Source organism: Gracilinanus agilis, chromosome 4, assembly GCF_016433145.1.
Source record: "Gracilinanus agilis isolate LMUSP501 chromosome 4, AgileGrace, whole genome shotgun sequence".
Lineage (NCBI taxonomy): Eukaryota > Metazoa > Chordata > Mammalia > Didelphimorphia > Didelphidae > Gracilinanus > Gracilinanus agilis.
The window spans coordinates 437706117-437731462 of NC_058133.1; the positions used below are offsets into that span (position 1 = coordinate 437706117).

The 25346-nt window shown below is 37.1% G+C and overlaps 1 protein-coding gene across 2 annotated transcripts in view; it reads left to right on the top strand.

The window, feature by feature from the left end:
• FAM120B (family with sequence similarity 120B) overlaps nt 1-25346 on the top strand; it is a 122462-nt gene that overhangs the window by 70753 nt on the left and 26363 nt on the right. For both annotated transcript variants that reach the window (XM_044671932.1, XM_044671931.1), the window contains exon 6: nt 15725-15931. In XM_044671932.1, the coding sequence (XP_044527867.1) occupies nt 15725-15931 (207 nt within the window). The remainder of the gene's footprint in view (nt 1-15724; nt 15932-25346) is intronic.

A 25346-nucleotide genomic window follows, 5' to 3' on the forward strand; every position in this document is an offset into this window, starting at 1 on the left:
TACTCTAATCAATAATGACTTAGAGCATTTTTTCATATAGTTATATATAGCTTTGATTTCTTCATCCAAAAACTGCCCGTATCTTTTGACCATTTATTAATTGGGAAATGGCTTTTTTACTTGACAAAGTTCTCTATATATTTTAGAGATGAGACCTCTATCCAAGAAACTGTCTTTAAAAACTTTTTTCCAACTTACTGTTTTCCTTCTAATCTTGGCTATGTTTGTTTTATTTTTATAAACACTTTTCAATTTAATGTATTCAAATTATCTATTTAATATCTCACAATGTTTTATTTCTCTTCTTTATTCATAAACTCTTCTCTCTATAAATCTGATGTGTTGCCTGTTCTTCTAATTTGCTTATATGATAGCTCCCTTTATGCCTAAGTCTTGTATCCATTTTGATCTTATCTTGATAAATGGTGTAAGCTTTTGGCCTATACCTAGTTTATATCAGACTGCTTTCCAGTTTCCCTAAAAATTTTTACCAAATAGTGAATTCTTATTCCAAAAACTTGGATCTTTACTTTTATCAAACACAAGGTTATTACAGTCTTTTACAACTTTTTATGTCTGTTCTATTCCACTGACTTATCCACTTTTCTATTTCTTAGCCAGTGCCAGATAGTTTTGATAATTACTGCTTTATATAAAGTTTGAAATATAGTACTTCTAGACTGCCTTCATTTACATTTTTCATTAATTCCTTTGATATTCTTGACCTTTTGTTTTTCCAGATGATTTTTTTTAGTATTTTTCTAGTTCATTAAAATAAATTTTTGGTATTTCAATTGGGGTGGTGTTGAATTAAATAGATTAGTTTAGGAAGGATTGTTATTTTAATTATTTTGGCTCTGCCCACCCATAAACAATATTTCTCCAGTTATTTAAATCTGACTTTATTTGTCTAAAAGGTGCTTTATAATTATGTTCATAAAATTTCTGGGTTTGTTTTGGCAAATATATATTCCTAGGTATTTTACTCTATCTATTATTAGTTTAAATAGGTTATATCTTATTATCTCTTCTTGCAGGACATATGGTGATACATAAGAAATGCTGATGATAGGTTTAGTTTATGTCCCACAACTTTATTAACATTACTGATAGTTTAAATCAAATTTTTAGTTGAATATCTAGGATTTTCTATATATAATCATCATGTTGCCTTTGTAAAGAAATAGTTTTATTACCTCTTTGCCTTCCTGAGTCCTTCAATTTCTTTTTCTTATTTTGTTATAACTAGCATTTCTAATACATATTAATATTGGTGCTAATGGGCATCCTTATTTCACTCCTGATCTTATAGGGAAAACTTTTTACTTATTCCAGTCACAGATAATGTTTGCTGATAGTTTTAAATATATACTTATTATTATTTTGAGAAAAATTCATTTGTATCTATGCTTTCAAATGTTTTTAATAGGAATGAGTGTTGTATTTTTCCAAAAGGTTTTTCTACATCTTGATAAAATTATATGATTTTTGTTACTTTTGTTGATATAATCAATTGTGTTGATAATTTTGCTTATATTAAACCATCTCTGCATACCTGTTATAAATCCTATTTGGTTATAATGTATAATCTTTGTGATATATTGTTGTAGTCTCTTTGCTAATATTTTATTTAGGATTTTTGCATCTGTATTCATTAATGAAATTAACAAACAATTTTTTTCTCTTTTTGCTCTTCCTGGTTCACATATGAGGACCATATTTGTTTCATATAAGGTGTTGGGCAGGATTCCTTCTTTACTTATTGTTCTGAATAATTTATTTAATATTGAAATTAGATGATCTTTAAATGTTTGGTAAAATTAACTTATGAATTCATCTGGTCCTAATGCTTTTTTCTTCTTCATTTATCGCCTGTTCAATTTCTTTTTCTAAAATAGGTTTATTTAGAGATTCTATTTCTTCCTCTGTTAGTCTAGGGAATTTATAATTTTGTAAGTATTCATCCATTTCACTTAAATTGTTCAAGTTGTGCATATAATTGGTCAAAATAACTCCTAATAATTGTTTCAATTTCATCTTCATTTACTGTAAAACCCTTTTAATTTTTTATATTAGTGATTTGGTTTTCTTCTCTCTTTTTAAATCATATTAACCAATGATTTATATTTTGTTCATATTTTAAGAGGTGCAACATATATAGGAAAATTTCAGTTGCAAATCAGATGGGAAAGTCCCATGGTTTTTAGGGTGCTGTGGCAAAGAAAATGGAGATAAAATCTTCTTTAATGTTATTTTCACTGACAAAACCATATTTGTTTCTGATACCTAACCATTTGACTTTGGGATAGAAGGACTGCTAATTGAAAGGCTCTTAGATTCATGGTCCTGGACTGCCCTATCAGGATTTGAAGGGAGGTGGTAGTAATTTGACTTGACTGGTAAGTGCTGCCTCCTGTCTATCCCTCAGGGTGCCTTGCTGATTCAACTAGGCTAACTTGCCTTCCCTGTGGGTGGTAGTTGATTAGCAGTTGGTTAGGATGGCATGCCACTTGATCACAGGAGTTGCCTCCTCCCCAAACAGTAGCTCTGATGGTTGGGCCAAAAATAGGACCAGTGGTCTATATTAGACAATATTTTGACATGACAGAAAAGTTAACTTGCCAACAAAAATTTTCTATAGCTCACAAATTTCACAGAACTTTTTTTTCTCTTCCAACATAAAGTCATTGAGGAATGCTATGAATGGGAAGGGAGGGTCCTTTAAAATGCCAACAGGTATTTTGGCTAAAATAAATTATATTCATGGCATTTCTGGAAAATAGATTATGACTTTTCTTCCATGATACACATTACCCTTTGAAACATAAGAAACAAAAGAAAGCCATGTATGATATACTTATAATATAGTAGTCCATATTCCCCCTAACACTCTAGGACTTCCCTCACAAGAAGTTAGTGAGATAGGTAGGACTCAATAGTTAAAAACTGACTTTATATGATCAGTGGATGGACCATTGAATGAGGAACTAAGAAGCATGGTTTTATCTGTACCATTACTACCACTGACTTGTATTGTAGCCTCAATGAACAGTTCATCAATGTGCATTAACTTAGTGTCTTCTGTCATCTAGGCACTGTGCTAAGTGCTTGGAATATAAAGACAAAAAGTGAAACAGAGCCTGTTCTCCAAGAGTTTACATTCTAATGGAAGAGATAAAATGTGTGTGTGTGTGTGTGTGTGTGTGTGTGTGTGTGTACACAAAAGGAAGATGAAGTATGTTTGTAAAGGAGGGCACTCCTGTTGCTTTTTGTAAATGCATATGAGAAAATACTGCTCTCTATGGCATGTAAATGTTTATTTTGTAATAAGTCAAAATACATGAATTTTGTACTACCAAAGTAATCAGGAAAGGCTTCATGTGGAAAGTAGTACTTCACCTGAATTTAGAAAACCAAGAATTGGGGCATTTATCTTGGGTCAACAACTTGAGGCAGTACTCCACATTTTCTCTGGGAGCATCTGTCTTGGGTCCATGACTTGAGACAGTGCCCCCCCCCCAACTCAAGAAAGAAGGAAGGAAGGAAGGAAGGAAGGAAGGAAGGAAGGAAGGAAGGAAGGAAGGAAGGAAGGAGGGGAGAGAGAGAGAGAGAAAAAAAGAGAGAGAGAGAAAAAGAGAGAGAGAGAGAGAGAGAGAGAGAGAGAGAGAGAGAGAGAGAGAGAGAGAGAGAGAGAACAAAGAAACAAAGAAAGAAAACCAAGCAAAAAGTAGCGGTGATGGGTGAGAACATTCTCTGGTATGTGAGACAGCCATGCAAAGACAGTATAGAATACATAAGAGAAATAAGATGAGAATGTCATCATAAGGAATAACTGAAATGTAGTGTATGTATGGCAAACAGAGGAGGTTTTATTTCCTCACAGAGTCAGTACATGGCTATTGAAGTTGATTGAGTAGGAGAGGACCATCATCAGGCCTGTACATCAGGAAAACCTTTTTGGTAGCTGTATAGTAGAGGAATTCACCCATGTAATGTGGATATCTTTAGGAGCAGCCAAGGGGCCTAGGCAGATGTTGATGTTGGAATATGAAAGAGAGGGAGACCCAAACCACAGCTGTATGTGAATTAGATAACCTCCCACAGCAGCAGAGTCAGGTCACCTTTAAGCCCAAGATTCTCTGCTAATAGGCCCAGGGGTTGGAACCAATCCAGCCAAGACAGTTAGAAATGTTTCCAGGAAGCAGAATTGAAACTTCCTGAAATCTCAAATTGAAATAGATAAACTGGCTTGGAAAGGCTTGCTCAACTAAGTTGTAAAGTGTATCTGACTGTCATTAAAAGGATGATTGATGGTAAGGTAAGCAAGGCTCCAAAATTGTTTAGGCTCAAGGTTAACCAGGGTTTATTTGTAATTAAATAGAGGGAAGGTAAGGGTAGGTAGGTGGGCGAAGGAAACCCTAACCTTGTCTAAATTGTTGATGTTGATTAATCTTGAAGCACTAGTTGATGTTCCCTAGGTGCAGAGTATTGAGACAGCCTTGAGGGCAAATCCCAACTCTGTTGCTTGTTGCTGAGCCCAGATGCTGGGAAGCCCCTGGGTCAGTTGCAGTTGTTCTTGGTTGTAGCTGTTCTCTCTAGCTGATATGTAAGGATGTTGTCTATGCCAAGGAAGTATTGAATATTTGGCTAATAATTGAATTTGTTCCTACCTGCCTAACAGAAACTCCCAAACCACCCTGGGGGCCCAAAAACCCTCCTTCCTCCCTAACCCTGCAGGTGAGTCAGAGAAGTGAAGCTCCCAGGGGTTAGAGGACCCTCTTTTATACCCTGTCCTTAACCGACACCCTGGCACACAGCCTGGGTGCTCTGCCAGGTTCTGTGTTCCAAAGTGGCAACTGCCAACTTGCACCCCCAGAAATATGGCTACTCATTTCTGCATTTTACACCCAGGACCCTGAGATCAAATAGGCAGCTGTTTTATTCCTTTGTTCCTTAGTTTCCTTAATCATATCTAGTTATTTGTTACTGTTATATGATGGAAGGGTAATAGATTAGACCAGTGATGGGCAAACTATGGCCTGCAGGCCAGATTGGGGGGGGGGGGCGCCTGAAATGTTCTATGGGACATCATGACATTATTCCTAATCTGACGAATACAATGAAAATTCTAAAGAGTTGCCTTAGAAACAGACTGACAGATGAGCATTTCCCTTCCTTTAGCTCCCTCTTTAAAAAGTTTGCCCATCACTGGATTAGACAATACAGCTGCCCAAGTGATTTTCCATCACTCACTCTCCTACTTGGGGAACTCCATTGCCCTCCCCCTCCCCCCCCCCCCATCACTTCTTGGATAACTACAAACTCCTCTCTTTGGCACTTACACAGCCTTCCTTTCCAGCCTTCTTATACCTTACTCTCCTATAGGTATACTGTGGAAAAATTAAATTGAGCTTTTCCTCTTTCCTCATACACAGCGCACCATAGCCCCCTCCACAACATCACATTGTCTGTCCATTTCCTCCACTGCTTAAAATCCCTAGTCTCCTTCAAAGCAAGGCTTAAGTATCACCTTCCAGAGGAAATCTTATCTGACCTTCCCAGATACTGATACCTTCAGAGGCAGCTGGTATCACAGTGGAGAAAGAGCCTCAGATGCTCACTAGCTCTGTGACCCCGACAAACTTCTATTTGCCAGTTTCCTCACCTGTAAAATTCATAGCACCTGCCTCTTGGTGTGGGAAGAGTCAAATGACATTTTTTTTTATTTTATTGGTCAGGATTAAATGAGATTTTATATACTTTTTTTAAGTGCATAGGACATTTTTTCAGATTTATCTGACTCTTCATAACACATTTGGAACTTCTACAGAAAGCCTTTGTAGGCTTTTGAAGGAAAGACGCTTGCTTTTTCCTTCTCCAACTCATTTTACAGATGAGAAAACTGAGGGAATAAGAGTTAAGAAACTTGTCCAGGGTCACATAACTAGTAAGTGTGGATACATATGCACGCCCCCTCCTTCTCTCCCTCCCTTTTTCTTTCTCCCTTTCTCCCTCCTTCCCTCAGAGATGATTCCTAAGCTCCTTGAAGGCAGAAACTTTTATTTTTGTCTGTATACCCAGCCCTTAGCACAGAGTAATAATAACAGCTGGCATTTATTAAATATCTACTATGTGCCAGGTGCTGCATTTTACAAATATTATCTTATTTGATACTCACAATAACCCTGAGAAATAGGTGGTATTTTCCTCATTTTATAGTTGCAGAAACTGAGGTAGAGATTAAGTGACTTGCCCAGGGTCACAGAATTAGGAAGTTTCTGAAGTCAGATTTTCATTTAGGACTTCCTGACTCCAGGACCAGCCCCAGACCCACATCATACCACCAGCTACCTCATAAAAATAAGCATTTAATAAATGTTTGTTGGTTGTTTGATTGACTGATATAGTACCAGTTTCTCTATACTTTAGGAAGACTGTACTTTTTAAGAAGACTTTGCTTTAAAAAAGGTAAAATATTTTGTTAAGCTGTATGTCCAACTTTTGGGATTCAGAAAATATGGTCATTGGAATTATAGTTCTAGAAAATAATGAGTTAATATTTATAATGGCATCTTAACATTTCTTAGATAAAAAGTAACACATAAACAATATGATTACTGTTCTATTTTAGCCACTTAGTTATGTCACCCCTAAAAACAGCATAACTTGGTATCTTTTTTTTCCCCATAATGTGTCCTACAGATAGGATCTATTCACTGCATTATGTTTTCACCTACTTTAGGCACAGTTGCGTGTTTAATTGTTTGGGGGAAAGATGGAGAGATAGAGCTGAGTGATGAAAGGCCAAGAAAGTTATTAAGCAGTCACATTGGTGACTGTCACAAATCTACTTGAATGCTGTTTGAGCTCAAATGAACTTGAAAGAAACTAGTTTATTTAGGAAGTGCTCAGGCAGCTTGGGATTGTGCTTACCCTGGTTTGGTTTCTGTTTTAGCAATTCAAGTTACCCTCGATAAGATTCTGTTTATTTTCATTTCTGTTCTCGCATTGATTAATATTATCAGGAACTAGCAAGTTCTGGCTTGTAACAGAAGCACTCGAGTGGAATGATATTTGTTTTTAGATGATGAGGTTTTTATTTTTCCCATTATACATATTAATAAGCAGCTGTAGCACAGAGCATTAATCTCTTAAGAAACAAGAGTGAACCCTGCTTGGCATTTAGGTAAAGTCTAAGGTCTCTCTTACCTTTTTAAAAGAACATTTATTATAGTGATAATTCCAAGGGCAGAATTTCCAGTAAGAAACAGTTTGCTTTGTGTTGTCATTGTATAATTAGTACTTAGAGGCATTAAGCTGTATGGAAAGAAAGAGTATGATTTGCCTAGTTTCAAATCAAAGACCTTTTGCCTGGTAGAACACTGTAGAAACATGAATGTCATATTGTCTGTACCCTCCTGTGAAATGTTAACCAAGTGCTTTTTCACCACCATTCCACACTTCTTGGCTCCTAGTCATTAGTGAGGTTTTGCCACAAGTCAAATCAAGTTGTTGTTTTCATCATGTGCTTAATGTGAATGGCAGAGCAGAGCATTTGTTTGCCTTAAACAAGGTTTAAAAGTTGCCTTCCCCTGTTCTAAATCTCTAATAATTAAAGAAATGCAAATCAAAACAATGCTGAGGTATCACCTCACACCTAGCAGATTGGCTAAAATGATAGTAGGGGAGAATAATGAATGTTGGAGGGGATGTGACAAAATTGGGACGTTAATGCATTGCTGGTAGATGAACTGATCCAACCATTCTGGCTGGCAATTTGGAACTATGCTCAAAGGGCTATAAAAGAATGCCTGCCCTTCGATCCAGCCATACCATTGTTGGGTTTGTACCCCAAAGAAATCTTAGATAAAAAGACTTGTATGAAAATATTTATAGCTGTACTTTTTGTGGTGGCAAAAACTGGAAAAGGAGGGTATGCCCTTCTATTGGAGAATGGCTGAACAAATTGTGGTATATGCTGGTGATAGAATACTATTGTGCTCAAAGGAATAATAAACTGGAGGAATTCCATGTGAACTGGAAAGACCTCCAGGAATTGATGCAGAGTGAAAGGAGCAGAACCAGAAGAACATTGTACACAGAGACTGATACACTGTGGTAAAATCAAATGTAATGGACTTCTGTACTAGCAGCAATGCAATGACCCAGGACAGCTCTGAGGGATTTATGGAAAAGAACGCTACCCACATTCAGAGGAAGAACTACAGGAGAGGAAACACAGAAGAAAAACAACTGCTTGAACACATGGGTTGAGGCGGACATGATTGGGGATATAGACTCGAAACTACCACACCAATGCAACTATCAACAATTTGGGAATAAGTCTTGATTGATGATACATGTTAAAACCAGTGGAAATGCGCATCGACCATTGGGAGGGGGGGTCGGGCGGTGAAGGGGAAAGTAAGAACATGAATCATGTATCCTGATAACTTTTCTAAAAAATAAAAATTATCTAAAAAAATTACTTAAAAAAGTTGCCCTCCCTTAGAATTTGAGTTTCCACATGTATTTTGACTTATTACAAAATAAATGCCATAGAAAGCAGTATTTTCATATATACATTTGTAAAAAGTAACACTAAAGAGCATCCCCTATGTTGTACTTTAGGAAGTAACTTACCCTTGCCTTCTCCCAACTTCAGCTCTGGTTATTATTAAAGAAGTACAGATTCTTAGCATTGGAAGAGACTTCATAGGTTCTTTAGTTTAACCCAAAATTTCTACCTAAATAAGAATTTCTCCTATGGTATACCTGACTAGTGATTACCCAGCCTTCTCTTGAAGATCTTTGTGATTTCCAGGAAGCCCTTTTCATTTTTGGATCACTCTTATTATTAAGATATTTTCCCTCATATCAAGCCTCTTTGGCATTTCCATCTGTTGCTCTTAGTTATCTGTCTTCTGGAGCCAAGCAGAACAGATATAATCCACCTGCTGTGGGATAGCCCTTCAGATACTTGAAGGCTAAGCCTTGGGTTCTACAGACTATACATCTTCAATGTTACCAATCCTCTTGTAGTAGTTAGGTGGTGCAATGGGTAGAGTCCTGGACCTGGAATCAAGAAAACCAGAGTTCAAATTTGACCTTAAATCTTCTATCTGGGTGACCTTGGGCAATAACCTCATGAGACATAAAATCAGTCTCAATTTCTTCATCTGTAAAAAGGGGATAATAATAGCACCTACTTCCTAGGGTTCTTGTGAGCATAAAATGAGATGTTTGTAAAAGCACTTTGCCAATATTAAAGTACTATACAATCTATTATTAAATAGATTATTGTTAAATATATTTATACTTAATACTGAAATAGCAGAAGTGATCCCCACTGGGGGCAGACATTTCTTTTTAAAATAATGTCATCCAATTCCGAGGGACTTAAGAGAAAGAACACTATCCACATCCAGAGAAAGAACTGTGGAAGTAGAAACACAGAAGAAAAACATTTCCTTGATCACATGGTTCAATGGGGATATGATTCAGGATGTAGACTCTAAGTGGTCACTCTATTGCAAATAATAATATGGAAATAGGTCTTGATCAATGATAAGTTTAAAACCTAGTTGAATTGCTCATTGGCTATGGGAGGGAGGAGGGAGAAGGTGAGGGGAAAGAATATGAATCATGTAACCATGGAAAAATAAAAATAAATAAAAATGTAAAATAAAATAGTGTCACTCTGTTTGGGTACAAAATACAAGCCCAGAGCAGAGGCCACATAATAACTCTCTATGGTATATTTTTGACACAATCTAATATTTTTCTTGTTTCCCTGCTGGCTCATGAAACAAAAGTTGGCATCTTCTATTTCTTTCTAGAGCACAAATCTACTATTTGCAAAACATTGAACTACCAGTTGTTTTTGTTGTTCTTTGCAACAACCCTCTGCAATGGAGCAGCAATTTCACCTATAGGGACATCTGGCATGTAGAAAGGTTTGCCGAATTTCATATAACAAGTCATCGCCAAAGCTATAAAGAAAACATATTCTTGAAAGTGAGCTATAATTAAAAGTATTCACATAGCTCAGCAGATAGAGCTCAAGAGCCTCCACTCTCTTCTTTTGTGTTTTGAAATACAGAAGTTCCCAGGATTATAGCATTTTGACCTAATGAAACTTTAGAGATTGCCTGGGTCAACTTCTTCATCCTGAAATTGCTGAAATGAACCCAAAGAACTTAAGACTTACCCAAAGTCATGGAGATATTAGAGAAAAGAGCTGGGATTAAAACCTAAGAGTCTTCTGACTCCACAACCAATGATTTTCCCATTACATCATGCATCAGAATTGCCCCAGATATAATTGACCAATAATGTAAACATGTTCAGATTGCTAAAACAGTTTGAAAAGTCCAAGATCATGAGTATGAAACCTTATCTAGAATGTTGCATCTCTCAACCTTATTTTTTGGCTCATATGCAAGATACCAAAATAGAAAACGAATCTTACTTATTGAAGTAGCATTAGTGTCTTATACTTTGGTGTCTCATATATGAGGACTGACTTAAATTTAGAGAGGGTCACCACAGTATTGGTCACAAAGCGATCAAACTTAGCATCATATCCGCCAACCCTTATAGACCATCTACTAAATCTTAAAGAGATTGTCATCTGTGTTGGTAGATGGAATGTAAATACTGATGAAATCACAGGGCCGATCCTCTGAGCAACTTGTTTGGAAAGCCCAAAGTCATGTGTTTAGAACTTTTATCTAGGATGTTGCATCTCTCAATCTCATTTTTGGCTTTAAAGAAATTCATGCCCAGGTGACTAAGAAGTAACACTCGTGTTACCTTTGAGCACCTCAAGGATCTGTGATTTCATCAGACAGCCTTGGTGGGATCTTCCACAGCTGATGCTCTCTCTTCTGTTTCAGACTTTGAGTATCTGGGATCACCATGATGACTTTATGGGAGGATTCAAAAATAGATATATGTATACACACACACGTGTGTTTGTGTGTGTATTTTTATTTTATATATGTGTGTATATATATGTCTGTGTGTATATAGATATATAATTCACATCAAAATAAGTATACATTGCATAGCAAGGTATATGCGCTAATCTTTACAAACCTAAAAAGTCTGGCGCTGGTTTTTAGTCTTCATTTTAGTTATTAGCCCTGGTGCACTTTTAGGGTGTGTCAAGAAGATAATCTGTGCCTGCACTCTGCAGCTGGCTTGTTATTACTTCCAGTTGATTCAGGTGGTTACAGAGCCACTGGCAGATGGATGATATTTAACAGCCGTTACAGTTGGATTAAATACAGGTGAACCACTCTTTATAAAAATCTAAAACATAAAAATCTGATTCTTTAGAACAAATAAACTTGGGGTGGGGGTATTGTGTAAATTACAACATACTTTATACAGTATCTGGAACATGAAATGTTTCATTATTCATCATTCAGTTGTTATTAAATGTTGGCATGTTGCATCAAAAAGCTACAGACAAATTGGACATTGAGAGTAAAGGTATTTATAACACTATAGTGTGTAACTCATTGCTGTTAATTCATACACTTCATAGCTGTATGACCTTGAGCAAGCCACTTAATCCCAATTGTCTAGCCTTTGCCACTTGTCTAAGACAGAAGGTACAGATTTTCTGTTTTGTTGTTTTTTTTTGTTTTTTAAAGTGAGTTGTAGATATTATCTTAGGATGACAAAAGGCAGTTGAATATATTAAGAAGTGTTTTTCAAATAATTCTAGAAATGAAATTATGATTCTCATCAGATGAATAAAATGGCCCAGGAAACAACTAAACCAGAACATGCTGCCCTGAAAAACTTAGCTTTTCACAGCCTGGCAAGACAGAGCCAATATATCTATTGTATTAATGCGACCCAATTCACAATGGGAATTCAAGGAAGTAGTGGGAGAGATAGCGATGGATCCTTTCCACATACTGATCATATGGGACAACGTCATGATGTAGCTGTGTTTCAGCTAATTTACGTAAATGATGCTTATTACATCCATTTCTAGAGTCACTCTAACATATTCCACAATTTTGTCCTTCCTTATGCCACTTATTCCTGGATCTGAATTGATTCTTCAGAAAAGAAGGTGATATTTCTACTTGCAACTCCCAACTTTACACCTTTACTTAACCCTAATATTGGGATACCTAAAAAGTGTTTTGGCATACCTAAGATCCTAAGCTTTGGCCCTGTCTAAGGTGGTGCACCTCCACCCCCATTTTTGTTTCTTAAGAAAGTGACGCACAAATGGCATAATAATTTTGGAAAGTGTTCTCCTGAGACTGATTGTTGAACTGATTCTTTTCATATCCTTTTTCTAACTAGCCTAGGTAGATTTTATATATGTGTATTCCTGTACATATATGAGGAGCATACATGCATATGATCTTTTATTGCATACAAAAAAAGACCTAAAATGACTTAATGACATTTTCTAAATTTGGTAAAAAATACCATTGAACCTCTTCTTATGTTTAATAGTCTCTCAACAGTGATAACTTGTTTATAAACTTAAGTCATAGCATAGTTCTTCAGTTAAAGTTTAAATGACTTATTTGCCTTAAGAGATGATTTACAAGGTAATTAACTAAAAATTCATTTACAGAATTTTTATTGATTTTCTTTGTTAGATCAACTCCTTTGTGATATGAGTTTATGGTGAATTCATGGTTGATTGGTTGGTTTTTTAATTCAAGTGTTTTACAACTTTTCTCTCTAATAATTTCCAAACTTTGCTTCCTGCCAGTGGGCTGCCTCCATGGGAAAAGTGGAGGTTATTTTTAGAAGTCCCTGTTCTCCCCCAAAAGTGTTCTCCGTACTTTGAAGCAATGTAGTACTTGTACCTCCTGGTTGAACTATGGCATTATACCTTGTGTTCTAGATTTTTATGTTATTATTTTCATTTCTCCTTCCTTGAGGACAGAAATGATGTCTCATTCATAACTCAGCACAGTACCTCCTATACAATAAGTGTTCAAGGAATTTCTGCTGTGGGCTAGGCTGGTTAGGTGTCTACACGGTTTGACAGTAATATGCTGAAAACACCTGGAAGTAGGAAGATTAGGATTAGGGTTGTCTAAGAAGGAGAAAATTGGACATGTTAGAGGCAAGAACAGATCAAAGCTCCTATGCCAGTCTGAATGGTTCTGTTGACTCCCACCATAAAGCTTTCCAGACTAACCATACTGCAACATACTTTTTCCCCTCCTCATTTTGCAAATTGTAAAAGCAGTAATATTTATCAAATAGATGTTCTAATTCCTTTCTACTCAGTTCCAGCGTTACAATCTCCTTTTCCAAAGAACAGTGATTTACTCTACATATTAATTGTTTCAAAGTGATCTTCCTTTTCCTCATCTGAAACTTTGAGCTCTATCATATGAAACTTACTACTCCAAATACTTGCTAGAATATTTTTACAATAAGTATATTAGCCCCTTGGGACAATTCCCAGGCTCTTCCCAAGTCCACGTATCAATCAGTCAGGTTCAGTCTTGTACTCAGCACCACCTACTCATGATGTTTCTGGGTCAGGAATAACTTAGAGAAAAGCTAGATATATCTAAATGCTCTACTGGGGCACATAGCTTTACTCAGCAGTATGGGGAAAAGCATTTGTAATATTCAGGATAACTAAAATTCTACCATTTCCTATAATATAGGACTTCATATTCCCAGATTGAGATACATTCCCACCCCCTTTCCATTTTCAGGAATTTTACTCCTTCCTTACCCTTCCCCAAATGCCATTCAAGGATCTAAGATGTTCTGTTTCTAATGTTATATGTTCTCATGATCATTAGCATATATATGGGTAGGACCTGGGTCCTACCCATACTCAATCCAAGATCTGGGGAGCAAACTCCTCTATTATCCTGATGATGGGGGCTTGATATTTTGGCATTCCTCTGGCCTTTTGAGACTTCCTGTTGATATCTCTTAACTACCGTTATCTTGGTCCCTTCTCCCCTATCATTCTTTATATTTCTTGAGATAAAATACTAGAAGAAATGCAAAAGCTATTCAAACCTAAATGACAAATATTGACATTAACTATTATTTCTAAAACCATGGAGGTCTATTTGTCACTCAAGGCCCCCTATATCCCCATCTCCCTACATCTCTAGCTTTTTACATTCTTATAAAGTGGTGATACTAATTACTATAATACTAAATTTGGGGAGAGATGAAAAGTCTAGATAAGTGATCCTTGCCTTCAGTGAGCTTAGAAGAAGAAGAGTCTAGAAGAAGAGGGTACTTGGAATAGTCCTATACAAAGTACAGTAGAAAGGGCATTGGCCCTGGAATCAAAGAGTCTGGGTTCAGATACCATTTCTGATACTTACCACCAGTATGACATTGGGTAAGCCATTTAACTTCCCTAAGCCTCAACTTGCATATCTGTAAAAGAAAAAGTTGAAACAGATTACTTCAAGCTTTTATACCTATGGTCTTGTGTATGTATATACATGAACCCCATAACATCATATGCAGCATTTCAAGGAGCCTTAATTTTGTCAGTGTGAGTATTCCCATTCAACAATGCCTTCCCAACCCTTCTATGGCTTAGTAAATGGTCTGGGAAATTTTTGGTGGTGGAAAAATTCATCTACCCTGCCTCCAAGTTGGTGCTGAACCTTTTGAAACTTGCCTAAGCCACACCTTCTAAAATAGATCTACAGTCCACTTCTGGCCCATATTAAAAATCCTTCTAGCTTGGCAGATGGGACCTCTCAGTGTTTGCCCCACTGGCCTAGTCAGAACCTATGGTCACCCCAGAAATGGACTTCACTACACAGTTACATCATAAAGTGTTATGTTAAGTCCAAAAGGAAATGTTATCTCATCACAAAAAAGACCTGGAAAGACTTACATGACATGAGCAGAACCAAGAGAACATTGTACACAGTAAAAACAATAATGTACAATAATCAACTGTGAATGCCTTAATTATTATCAACAATTCAAGGATCCAACTCAACTCCAAGGGGACTTATGATGAAAAAAGACTATCCACCATACAAGAAACTGATGGAGTCTCAATGCAGATTGAAGCCATACCATTCTTCATTTTATTTCCTTCATGAATTTCTCTCTCTTATAAGTGATGTGGCTTCTTTCACAAAAAGACCAATATGTATTGCATGATAACACATGTACAACCTATATCATATTACCTGCCATCTTGGGAGAGTGTAGAGGTGGGAGGGAGAGAGAGAACATCGATCGCCAAATGTTAGAAAATGATTATTAAAATTGTATCTATAGGTAATCTAGAAAAATATATAAAATTAAAAAATAAAATGAGAAGAAATATCATTACCAACCATGGAATCAAAAAAGACTACCTAGATTCAGTAGCATTTGAGTTGGACTTGACAGGTAAAGAAGAAAAACATTTCAGGCTTACTTAGTAGCCAGAAAGTAATACCATTTGGCTGGAGCTTAGAATATATGTAGTAATTAGAAATAAAGTTAGGATGGTAAAGGGTCCAGAGAAATAGAAAGGTGTCAGCATCAGTTGCTCATAAAGCCCAAAGGATCCTAATTCTGCTTTTAACACAGTCACATTTTCTTGCCCTGGAAGATCTTTTATTGTCAGGTTGTAGAGCAGACCTGTTTGGAACAGAATGTCAACATGCTATGCCAAGATATATGCAAATTGATTTATAGTTCCAAAATAAGGACAAATTTGTTCCATGTGTCTTTTCAACAGCTCACCCATGTTGACTCCAGAGCTGTACAACTTGGTTCTCTCTTCATCCGAGGCCTTACCACTTTGATTCTGGCCAACATTGCTTGTGGGTTTCCATTTAGAATGGATGATTTAATGGCTTGGAAGATGTTTGATGGAAAACTTTTTCAACAGAAGTACCAGCAGTCACACAGAGGCTGTTCTATGGAGGAACTTCTAGAAGGCAATGTAAGTTTACATATTTCTGATGCCACTGTAAATACTCAGATTTTCTAAATAATTGATTGATACTTTATTGTTTCATTAATATTTGAAGATGCTAAAAAACCTCACAATTTTTCATCTGAGTATAACAATGGGTATTAGCCCCTTAATTTTAAGATACTTCTCCCATTTAGATACTTACTATAAATACCATATTTTACAAATGGAGAAACCAAGGATCAGACATCAGTTTATAAGACAAGTAATTCAGATAAAGTCTCATCTGATTGGCACAACCACACTGTGACATGTATCTACATTTTATAATGAATGAAATGAGTTACTCTCCTTCCACTTCATTGAATAAATATTGCCATATGATCCATTTTATTTCATTACTTTAGGAAACTAAACACGTGTATTAAAAACATCCATTTTGAGGAGAATTATATTCCCTAGTTTTAAAAATATATGCACAAATAATAGTATAATGTTTGGATATTGGTTTACTTTTTTAATATCATTGCAATTACAATATTTACCATTCCATAAAAATCAAAAGTATGAGATGTGTATTTTGTTAACTTCTACCATAATATTTTAGCAGTATTCAAGCTATTAAAAATTCTGTTACTGGACAAGGTGAATGGAGCTTGTAAAATTCCATCTATCATATTTAGACATTTTCAAGAATTTTGAAATCCTCTTTATAAAAAAAAATGCTACTTATATTAACTCCAGCACAGCTTTCAGTGTAATCAAACTTAACTTTTGGAGAAGTTACCTATCACTTTAAAAGATTCCTTGCAGACGCAAGTTTAACTTAAGACATTTAGCAGCCATCTTATATTATTGTTTGTTACTGCTTTTCCAATTGGTATATGTTTTCCTGGAAGATTTCCAATCAGGGTCTCAAGCCAGGCTCTTTTGGCAGTTTTGTTAACTTAAAATCATCAGCAGAACAGTTCTAATATAGGTCATCTAAAATAGGCTGTTCAGATAAAGTAGCTTATTTGTGATAGAAAATGTATATATGCAAATAGTATTCCTATCGCCATTCTTCAGACCTAAATTATACAGTATCATCCAGGTAAGTCTTCAGAATTTGGTAGGAGCCAAAGTGATGTAAGAGCAACCAATAGAGTATAAAAATGAGAGAATATTCTTGGAGTTGGCTTATTCATGGAGAAATTGTTGAAAATATATGAGGACTCATTGGACATTCTTTCATATACCATCAACTGGAGTTCTATGCTCTCTCTTTTCTTTTATCACTTCTTTTTAATTTCTTACACAATGCCAAGAATATGGGTTAAAGGTTAATTTTTCATGCTTAAAGAAGGGACAATGTTGTCGGTACTGACACAAGGATCCATGATTTTGTATTCTCTCCACTATATCATTTGCGTACCTTGGCATGATCCTATACATGTCAGTAGAAAATAATTGGAGGTTCTCTTCCAGATCTGCTACTGCCACATCTGATTTTGGCATAATCATGTAATGTACCTACAATTCAGAAGCTCTCTCTTCTCCCCTCCCCCTCATCTTATATTGCTCAAGATACCTTCTACCACTATCTCCTTCACTTCTATCTCACATGAAGTCATAATTCTTCTCCATGCAAACCCCTCTCTGCCTGCACAAGTGATGCAGCCCATCTCCTCCAGCAGATTTCCTTCTCTTCCACCCACATTGTCTTATTTATCTTCAACATTTCTCTGTCTAATGGCTGCCTCCTCCTACTTATGAACATGCTCATGTCTTTCCTATCCTCAAAAAATCCTCACAAGGGGAGCTGGTTAGGTCTAGAGATGGGAGATCCTAGGTTCAAATCTGGGCTCAGATACTTCCTAACTATGAGACCCTAAGCAAGTCACTTAACCTCCATTGCCTAGCCCTTACCACTCTTCTGCATTGGAATCAATAGATAGAATTGATTCTAAGATGGGAGATACAGGTTTATTTTTTTTTAATCCTCATTTGATCTTTCCATCCTCATTATCATCCCATATCTCTCCCCCTTTTTTTACTAAACTCCTTGAGAAGGCTAGCTTGAAGAAATTCTTCCATTTCCTGGCCTCTCACACTCTTTTAAAAAATTCTTTAGTTTAACTTTTGACCTCATCATTCAACCAAAACTGCTCTCTCTCCAAGGTTACCAATAATCAATCTCTTAATTGCCAAATCCAGTGACCCTTTATCTTTGTTTTGTTATTGTCGTTGCTTTAGAGGAAGGCTTAAGCTTCATTTTCTTATTTTTTTCACTCAATTTTATTTTGTTTTCAGTTCTGAATTCTCTTCTCTCATACCCAATAAGAAGAAACAGAAACCATTACAAATATGTATGGCCATGCAAAACAAATTCTCATATTAGGAGGGGGGAGAAAAAGGTAAGAAGGAAGAAAGAGAAAGGAGAGAAGAAAGAAAGAAGAGAAAAAATGTTTCAGTCTACCCTCTGGGTCCATCAGCTCCATATTTGGAAGAGGATAGCGTATTTTATCATGAGTCCTTTGAAGTTGTCATAGATCACTATGTTGATCAGAGTAAACTAAGTCTCTTAGAGTTGATTATCATTACAATATTGTTTTTACTGCAGTGGTTCCCAAACTTTTTTGGCCTACCGCCCCCTTTCCAGAAAAAATATTACTTAGCCCCCTGGAAATTAATTTTTAAAATTTTAATAGCAATTAAAAAAAATTTTTAATAGCAATTAAAAGGAAAGATAAATGCACCTGTGGCCATCACCACTCCTCTAGATCGCTGCAGCACCGACCAGGGGGCGGTAGCGCCCACTTTGGGAATCACTGCTGTATACCATGTTCTCCTGTTTCTGCTCATTTTATTTTGCATCAATCCATAGAAGTCTTCCCAGGCTTTTCTGAAAACTTCTCCTTCATCATTTTTTACAGCATAATACTATTCCATTATATTATATTCATAGACCATAATTTATTGAGGCATTCTCCAATTGGTGGGTATTCCCTTAGTTTCCAATTCTTTGCTACTGAAAAAATAATGCAAAAAAAACTTTGCACGTGTGGGCCATTTTCCTCTTTCTCTGACCTCTTTGGGGGATAGACCTACTACAACTAGGTCAGAGGATGCACAGTTTAATAGTTTTTTAGGCATAATTCCAAACTGCTTTCTAGCTCTTCCAGCATTTGTTGTTTTCCCTTTTTGTCAATTTTGCTAATCTGATGGATATCTCAGAGTTGTTTTAATTTGTATTTCTCTAATTATTCATTATTTAGAGCAAATTTTCATATGGCTTTTGGTAGCCCAGTGGCCTTTTCTCAATCCTCATCCTTCCTGACCTTTCCACAGCCTTTGACACGGCCAATCACCCTCTTCTTCTTTCTATACTCCTCTCAGGGCACCACTCTGTCTTGGTTCTTCTCCCAACTCTCTGACCAATCCTTGTCAAGCTCTTTTGCTGGATTTTCATCCAGGTTATGCTCACATACCATAAGTGTTCCACAAGGCTCTGTATTTCATTAAGCCCCACAGATTCAATTATCTCTGTGATGATGTTTCTCACGTCTGTTTATCCAGACCCCACCCCTCTGCTGATCCTTGGTCTACAGTCTCACATCTCCAACTGACTATTTGACATTTCAGACCGTATACATAGAGAATCTTAAACTCATCACCAAAACTGAACTCATTATCTTTTCCATAAAAAACTCTCCCCACTTCCAAATGTCTCTATTATTGTTCAGGGACACTACCAGTCACTCAGTGTCACCACCAAGGTGTTGTCTCCTTACTATCACCACTGTTTTTTCTGACACTGCTCCCATCCTGATATAGCCCCTCATCTTTTGATGCTTGGTGATGGATCTGCTTGCCTTGAGTCTCTCCATTTATTTTCCTTAAGCACAAGGCTGACCATGTTACCCCTCTCAGGCCTTTGTCTACTGTGCACACATTCTCTTTGGCTTTGGTTCTGTCTCCGTCTCCCTCCCCTCCCCCCACCCCCTCTCTCTCTCTCTTTCTCTCTATCTCTTTCTCCCTCTATCCCTCTCCCCCAAATACAAACTTTTTTGTTTGATATTCAAAGCCCTTCATAGCTTATCACACACATACACACACATTTTCCAGTCTTCCTATACCTTATAGCCAATCCAGTGATCCTGGCCTTATTGCTATTCTATAAGCAAGATACTCCATCTCTCAACTCCAGGGGTTTCTACTGTTTGTCCTCCCTGCCTGGAATGCTCTTTTCTGCATCCTGACTTACCTGGCTTTTTTTAATTATCTAAAATCTTTAATTATCTAAAGCCTTTCCCAATCCCTCCTAATTCTGGTACTCTGACCTCTGTTGATTACTTCTTTTTAATCCTTCCTTTTATAGCTTATTTGTACATAAGTTGTTTGCATGTTGCCTCCTTCATCAGATCATGAGCTCTGCAAAGATAGGAATGATCATTTATTTACCTTTCTTTATATCCCATCTTTAGCACAATGCCTGACATTTCATTGTACTATCAATGTCATATCATGTCAATGACATCAGTTGTTGAAATGATTAATGTCACTTCATTAAATAAACGTCTTTCCTTTGAGCTAATTTTGTACTCTATTAACACATCAATAGGGGCTCATGAGCTTTAGGGGTATGGATCCAGAGAGTACCTTAGTAACTTTCCAAAGGAGGAACCATCTTTTGATTGGGAAGAATTCCCCCTGACCCTGTACTATGATTCTGAGAGAGGCTAATGAGGAAATTTCTTCTTGCAGTCTAGTCCATATCAGTGCTTGCAACTTGGAACCTCAGAGAATTTCTTTGAGAAACTGAGTAGTTAAGTGACTTGCCCCATTCTCACAAGCTAGAATGTGTCAGAGGCAAGGCTTGAACCCAAGTCTTCCTTACACCCAAGGTCATTTTGGAGTGGGGCATTCAGAATGGTTCAGTGGAAAGAGAAAAAGACCCCACTGTGGAAGCAGAGGACCTAAACTCAAATCCATCCCACCTTTGAGCCTTACTACCTTTCTAACTTTGGGAAGGTTGTCTAATTTCTCTGAGGCTCAGTTTCCTTATCATTAAAATGAGGGGTTTGGACTAGATGTGCTGTGAGGTCATTTTGAGTTCTAAAATTATGATCCTGTCCGGTGACAGACTTCCTGGTTAAGATGGCGGCAGAGTAAAAAGCAGCTGCTTAACCTCTCCTAACCGAAACATATAGGACTCCTCAAGAAGACATAAAAACAAATCCAGAGGAACGAAGGAACACCACAACAGGGCGCAGCATTGGAGGTACGTGGAATCAGGGCATTTCCATGCTATAAAGGGGTGAAACAGCTCTCACTAAAACGTGAGCTGAGCAACACCCTCCCCCACCCCACACCACCTACAGTGCCAAAACCAGTGCACAAGAGTTAGAGCGAGTTTGGGGCACGCATTAAGTCCTTGGCAGCTACCTGGGGTCACCAAGGCCTGCCCCTAAGAGCAGCAAGACTTAAGACCCCAAGAGGCTAAAGAACACACAGACTTTGAACACAGACCCTGAGCGCAGGCACAAGTGCGGACACAGACGCAAGCGCAGACGTGGATCCTGAGCGCAGGCAAGGACTCAGATCCTGAGTGCAGGCGTGGACCTTGAGAGGGGACCCAGTGCAGAGGGGTGCACGACTGTGGAAGCAGCTCCAAGACTTAAAGGAGCCTCAGGCAGAGAAACAAGCAAGGGGACCACCAGGATGCTTGACCCTGAGAACAACTAGACCTGAGACCTCAGGAGCCTAAAGAGCACAGACAGACCCTGTGTGTGAGGATAAACCTGAGAGGGTACAGGGCTAACAATGGCAAGCCAGAGACAAGAACCCCAAAAGAGAAAGATCATCAAGAGGAAATCTGTAACACTCGAAAACTTTTACACAGATAAAATCCAGACAACAGAGTAAACAGCAGAGGAGAACAAACAAGTAATCATATCCAAACCTTCCCAAAATAATGAAAACTGGCCACAAGCTGTTGAAGAGTTCAAATCTGAGATGATGAGAAAGATGGAAGAGATTTGGCAAGAGAAGTGGGAAATAGCTGAAAAGGAAGTTAACAGGTTAGAAGACAGAAACTCCCAATTGGAGAAAGATGCCCAAAAATCAAATGAAATGGTAAGCAAATTGGAAACCAAAATCTGACAAGAAAATAACAATTTAAAAGGCAGAATTTCACAATTGGAAAGTGAGGCAAGTAAATTGAAGACCAGAAATTACCAGATTGAAAAGGAAAACCAAAAGATTATAGCTAAAAACCAGTCCCTAAAGGCTAGAATTGAGCAATTAGAAGCTAATGATCTCTCAAGACAGCAAGAACAAATAAAAAAAAGTCAAAAGACTGATAAAATAGAAGGAAACATGAAATATCTCAATGAGAAAGTGACAGACCAAGAAAACAGGTCCAGAAGAGACAATCTGAGAATCATTGGTCTTCCTGAAAAAGCAGAAATTAATAGAAACTTGGACTCCATACTAAAAGAAATTATTCAGCAAAATTGCCCTGAAGTTCTACAACAAGAGGGCAATATAGACATTGAAAGGATCCATAGATCACCCTCTACACTAGACCCAGAAAAGACAGCCCCCAGGAATATAATAGCCAAATCCAAGAGCTTCCAAGTAAAAGAAAAAAATTTACAAGAAGCCAGAAAGAGACAATTCAGATATCAAGGAGCACCAATCAGGATCTCACAGGATCTGGCAGCCTCCACACTAAAAGACCGCAAGGCTTGGAATACAATATTCAGAAAGGCAAGAGAGCTGGGCCTGCAACCACGGATCAACTACCCATCAAAACTGACCATATACTTCCAGGGGAAAGTTTGGGCATTCAACAAGATAGAAGATTTCCAAGTATTTGCACAGAAAAGACCACGACTAAATGGAAAGTTCGATATCCAGCCACAAAAATCAAGAGAAACATGAAAAGGTAAATAAGAAACAGAGGGGAAAGAAAGAAAACTCATAATTTTTAAATTTGACTCTTTAAGGGCTTAAATAAGATCTAATTATCTGTATTCCTATGTGGAGAACTGTTATGTATAATTCTCTGTAAGGAACTCTATTCACTATTATAGTAATTAGAAGAATTATTCATAGGGAGAGATTGGAATACTAAATGGTCTAAGATGATATGGGGGTGGGAAAGGGGGGTGAATAGTAGAGGACACCAAGAGAAACTTGAATGAATAGAAAAAACAGGATATTCTATTACACACAAAGAGGGCATGGGAAGGGGAAGGGATGAATACTGTTATAAGAAGGAGAGGAAGAGAGCATTAAGAGGTAATATTTAAACCTTACTCTCAGTGTAATTAACCCTGAGAGGGAAGAGTAGCTTTATTCATTGGGATATAAAACTCTATCTAACCCTACTGAGAAAGTGAGAAGGGATAAACCAAGGGGAGCAAGGGAGTGGGGAGGTCAAAAAAGGGAGGGGAGAAGAAGGGGGAGGGAATTCATTAGGCCCTAAAAATAAAAAGAGGGGAACAATAAGGGAGGGGGTAGAAAGGGAAGTAAATCAAGGGAGGGGACAAGGGTTACTGGCATAAAGCAAACCACTGGTTTAAAAGGAAATAGTGTAAGAAGAAGAGGTAGAACTAGGAGAGGATACCAAAATGTTAGTGAATACACAACTGATAATTATAACTCTGAATGTGAATGGGATGAACTCGCCCATAAAAAGGAAACAAATAGAAGAGTGGATTAGAAACCAAAATCCTATCATATGTTGTCTACAAGAAACACATGAGGCGGGTGGACATACACAGGTTTAAGGTAAAGGACTTGAGCAAAATCCTTTGAGCTTCAAATGAGAAAAAGAAGGCAGGAGTGGCGATTATGATTTCTGACAAAGCCAGAATAAAAATAGATATGATTAAAAAAGACAGGGAAGAGGGGCAGCTGGGTAGCTCAGTGGATTGAGAGCCAGGCCTAGAGACAGGAGGTCCTAGGTTCAAATCCGGCCTCAGACACTTCCCAGCTGTGTGACCCTGGGCAAGTCACTTGACCCCCATTGCCTACCCTTACCACTCTTCCACCTATAAGTCAATACACAGAAGTTAAGGGTTTAAAATTAAAAAAAATAAAAAATAAAAAAAAGACAGGGAAGGTCATTACATCCTGATTAAAGGCGGTATAGACAATGAGGAAATAACATTGCTCAATATGTATGCACCAAATGGCATAGCAACCAGATTCATAAAGGAGAAACTGGTAGATCTCCAGAAGGAAATAGATAGTAAAACCATACTAGTGGGAGATCTAAATATTCCTCTTTTCAGATCTAGATAAATCAAACCAAAAAATAAATAAGAAAGAGGTAAGAGAGATGAATGAAATCCTAGAAAAATTAGACTAAATAGATATGTGGAGAAAAATAAATAGGGACAAAAAGGAATACACCTTCTTTTCAGCTGCACATGGTACATTCACAAAGATTGACCATGCAATAGGGCATAGAAACATTGCAAACAAATGCAAAAGAGCAGAAATAATAATTGTAACCATCTCAGATCATAATGCAATAAAATAATAATTAGTAAGGGCACCTGGACAGGCAAATCAAAAACCAATTGGAAATTAAATAATATGATTCTCCAAAACCAGCTAGTCAAAGAAGAAATCATAGAAACAATCAACAATTTCATTGAAGAGAATGACAATGATGAGACATCCTACCAATCTCTGTGGGATGCAGCCAAGGCAGTACTCAGGGGGAAATTTATATCCTTGAGTGCATGTATTAACAAATTAGGGAGGGCAGAGATTAATGAATTGGGCGTGCAACTTAAAAAATTAGAAAGCGAGCAAATTAAAAATTCCCAGATGAAAACTAAATTAGATATACTAAAAATCAAGGGAGAAATTAATAAAATCGAAAGTAAAAGAACTATTGAATTAATAAATAAGACTAGAAGCTGGTACTTTGAAAAAACAGATAAAATAGACAAAGTACTGGTCAATCTAATAAAAAAAAGGAAAGAAGAAAACCAAATTGATAGTATCAAAGATGAAAAGGGAGACCTCACCTCTAATGAAGGGGAAATTAAGGCAATCATTAAAAACTATTTTGCCCAATTATATGGCAATAAATATAGCAATCTAGGAGATATGGATGAATATTTACAAAAATATACAAATTGCCTAGATTAACAGCAGAAGAAATAGAATACCTAAATAATCCCATATCAGAAAAAGAAATTGAACAAGCCATCAAAGAACTCCCTAAGAAAAAATCGCCAGGGTTTGATGGATTCACAAGTGAATTCTATCAGACATTCAAAGAGCAACTAATCCCAATACTATACAAATTATTTGATATGATAAGCAAAGAAGGAGTCCTACCAAATTCCTTTTATGACACAAATATGGTACTGATTCCAAAGCCAGGTAGATTAAAAACAGAGAAAGAAAACTACAGACCAATCTCCCTAATGAA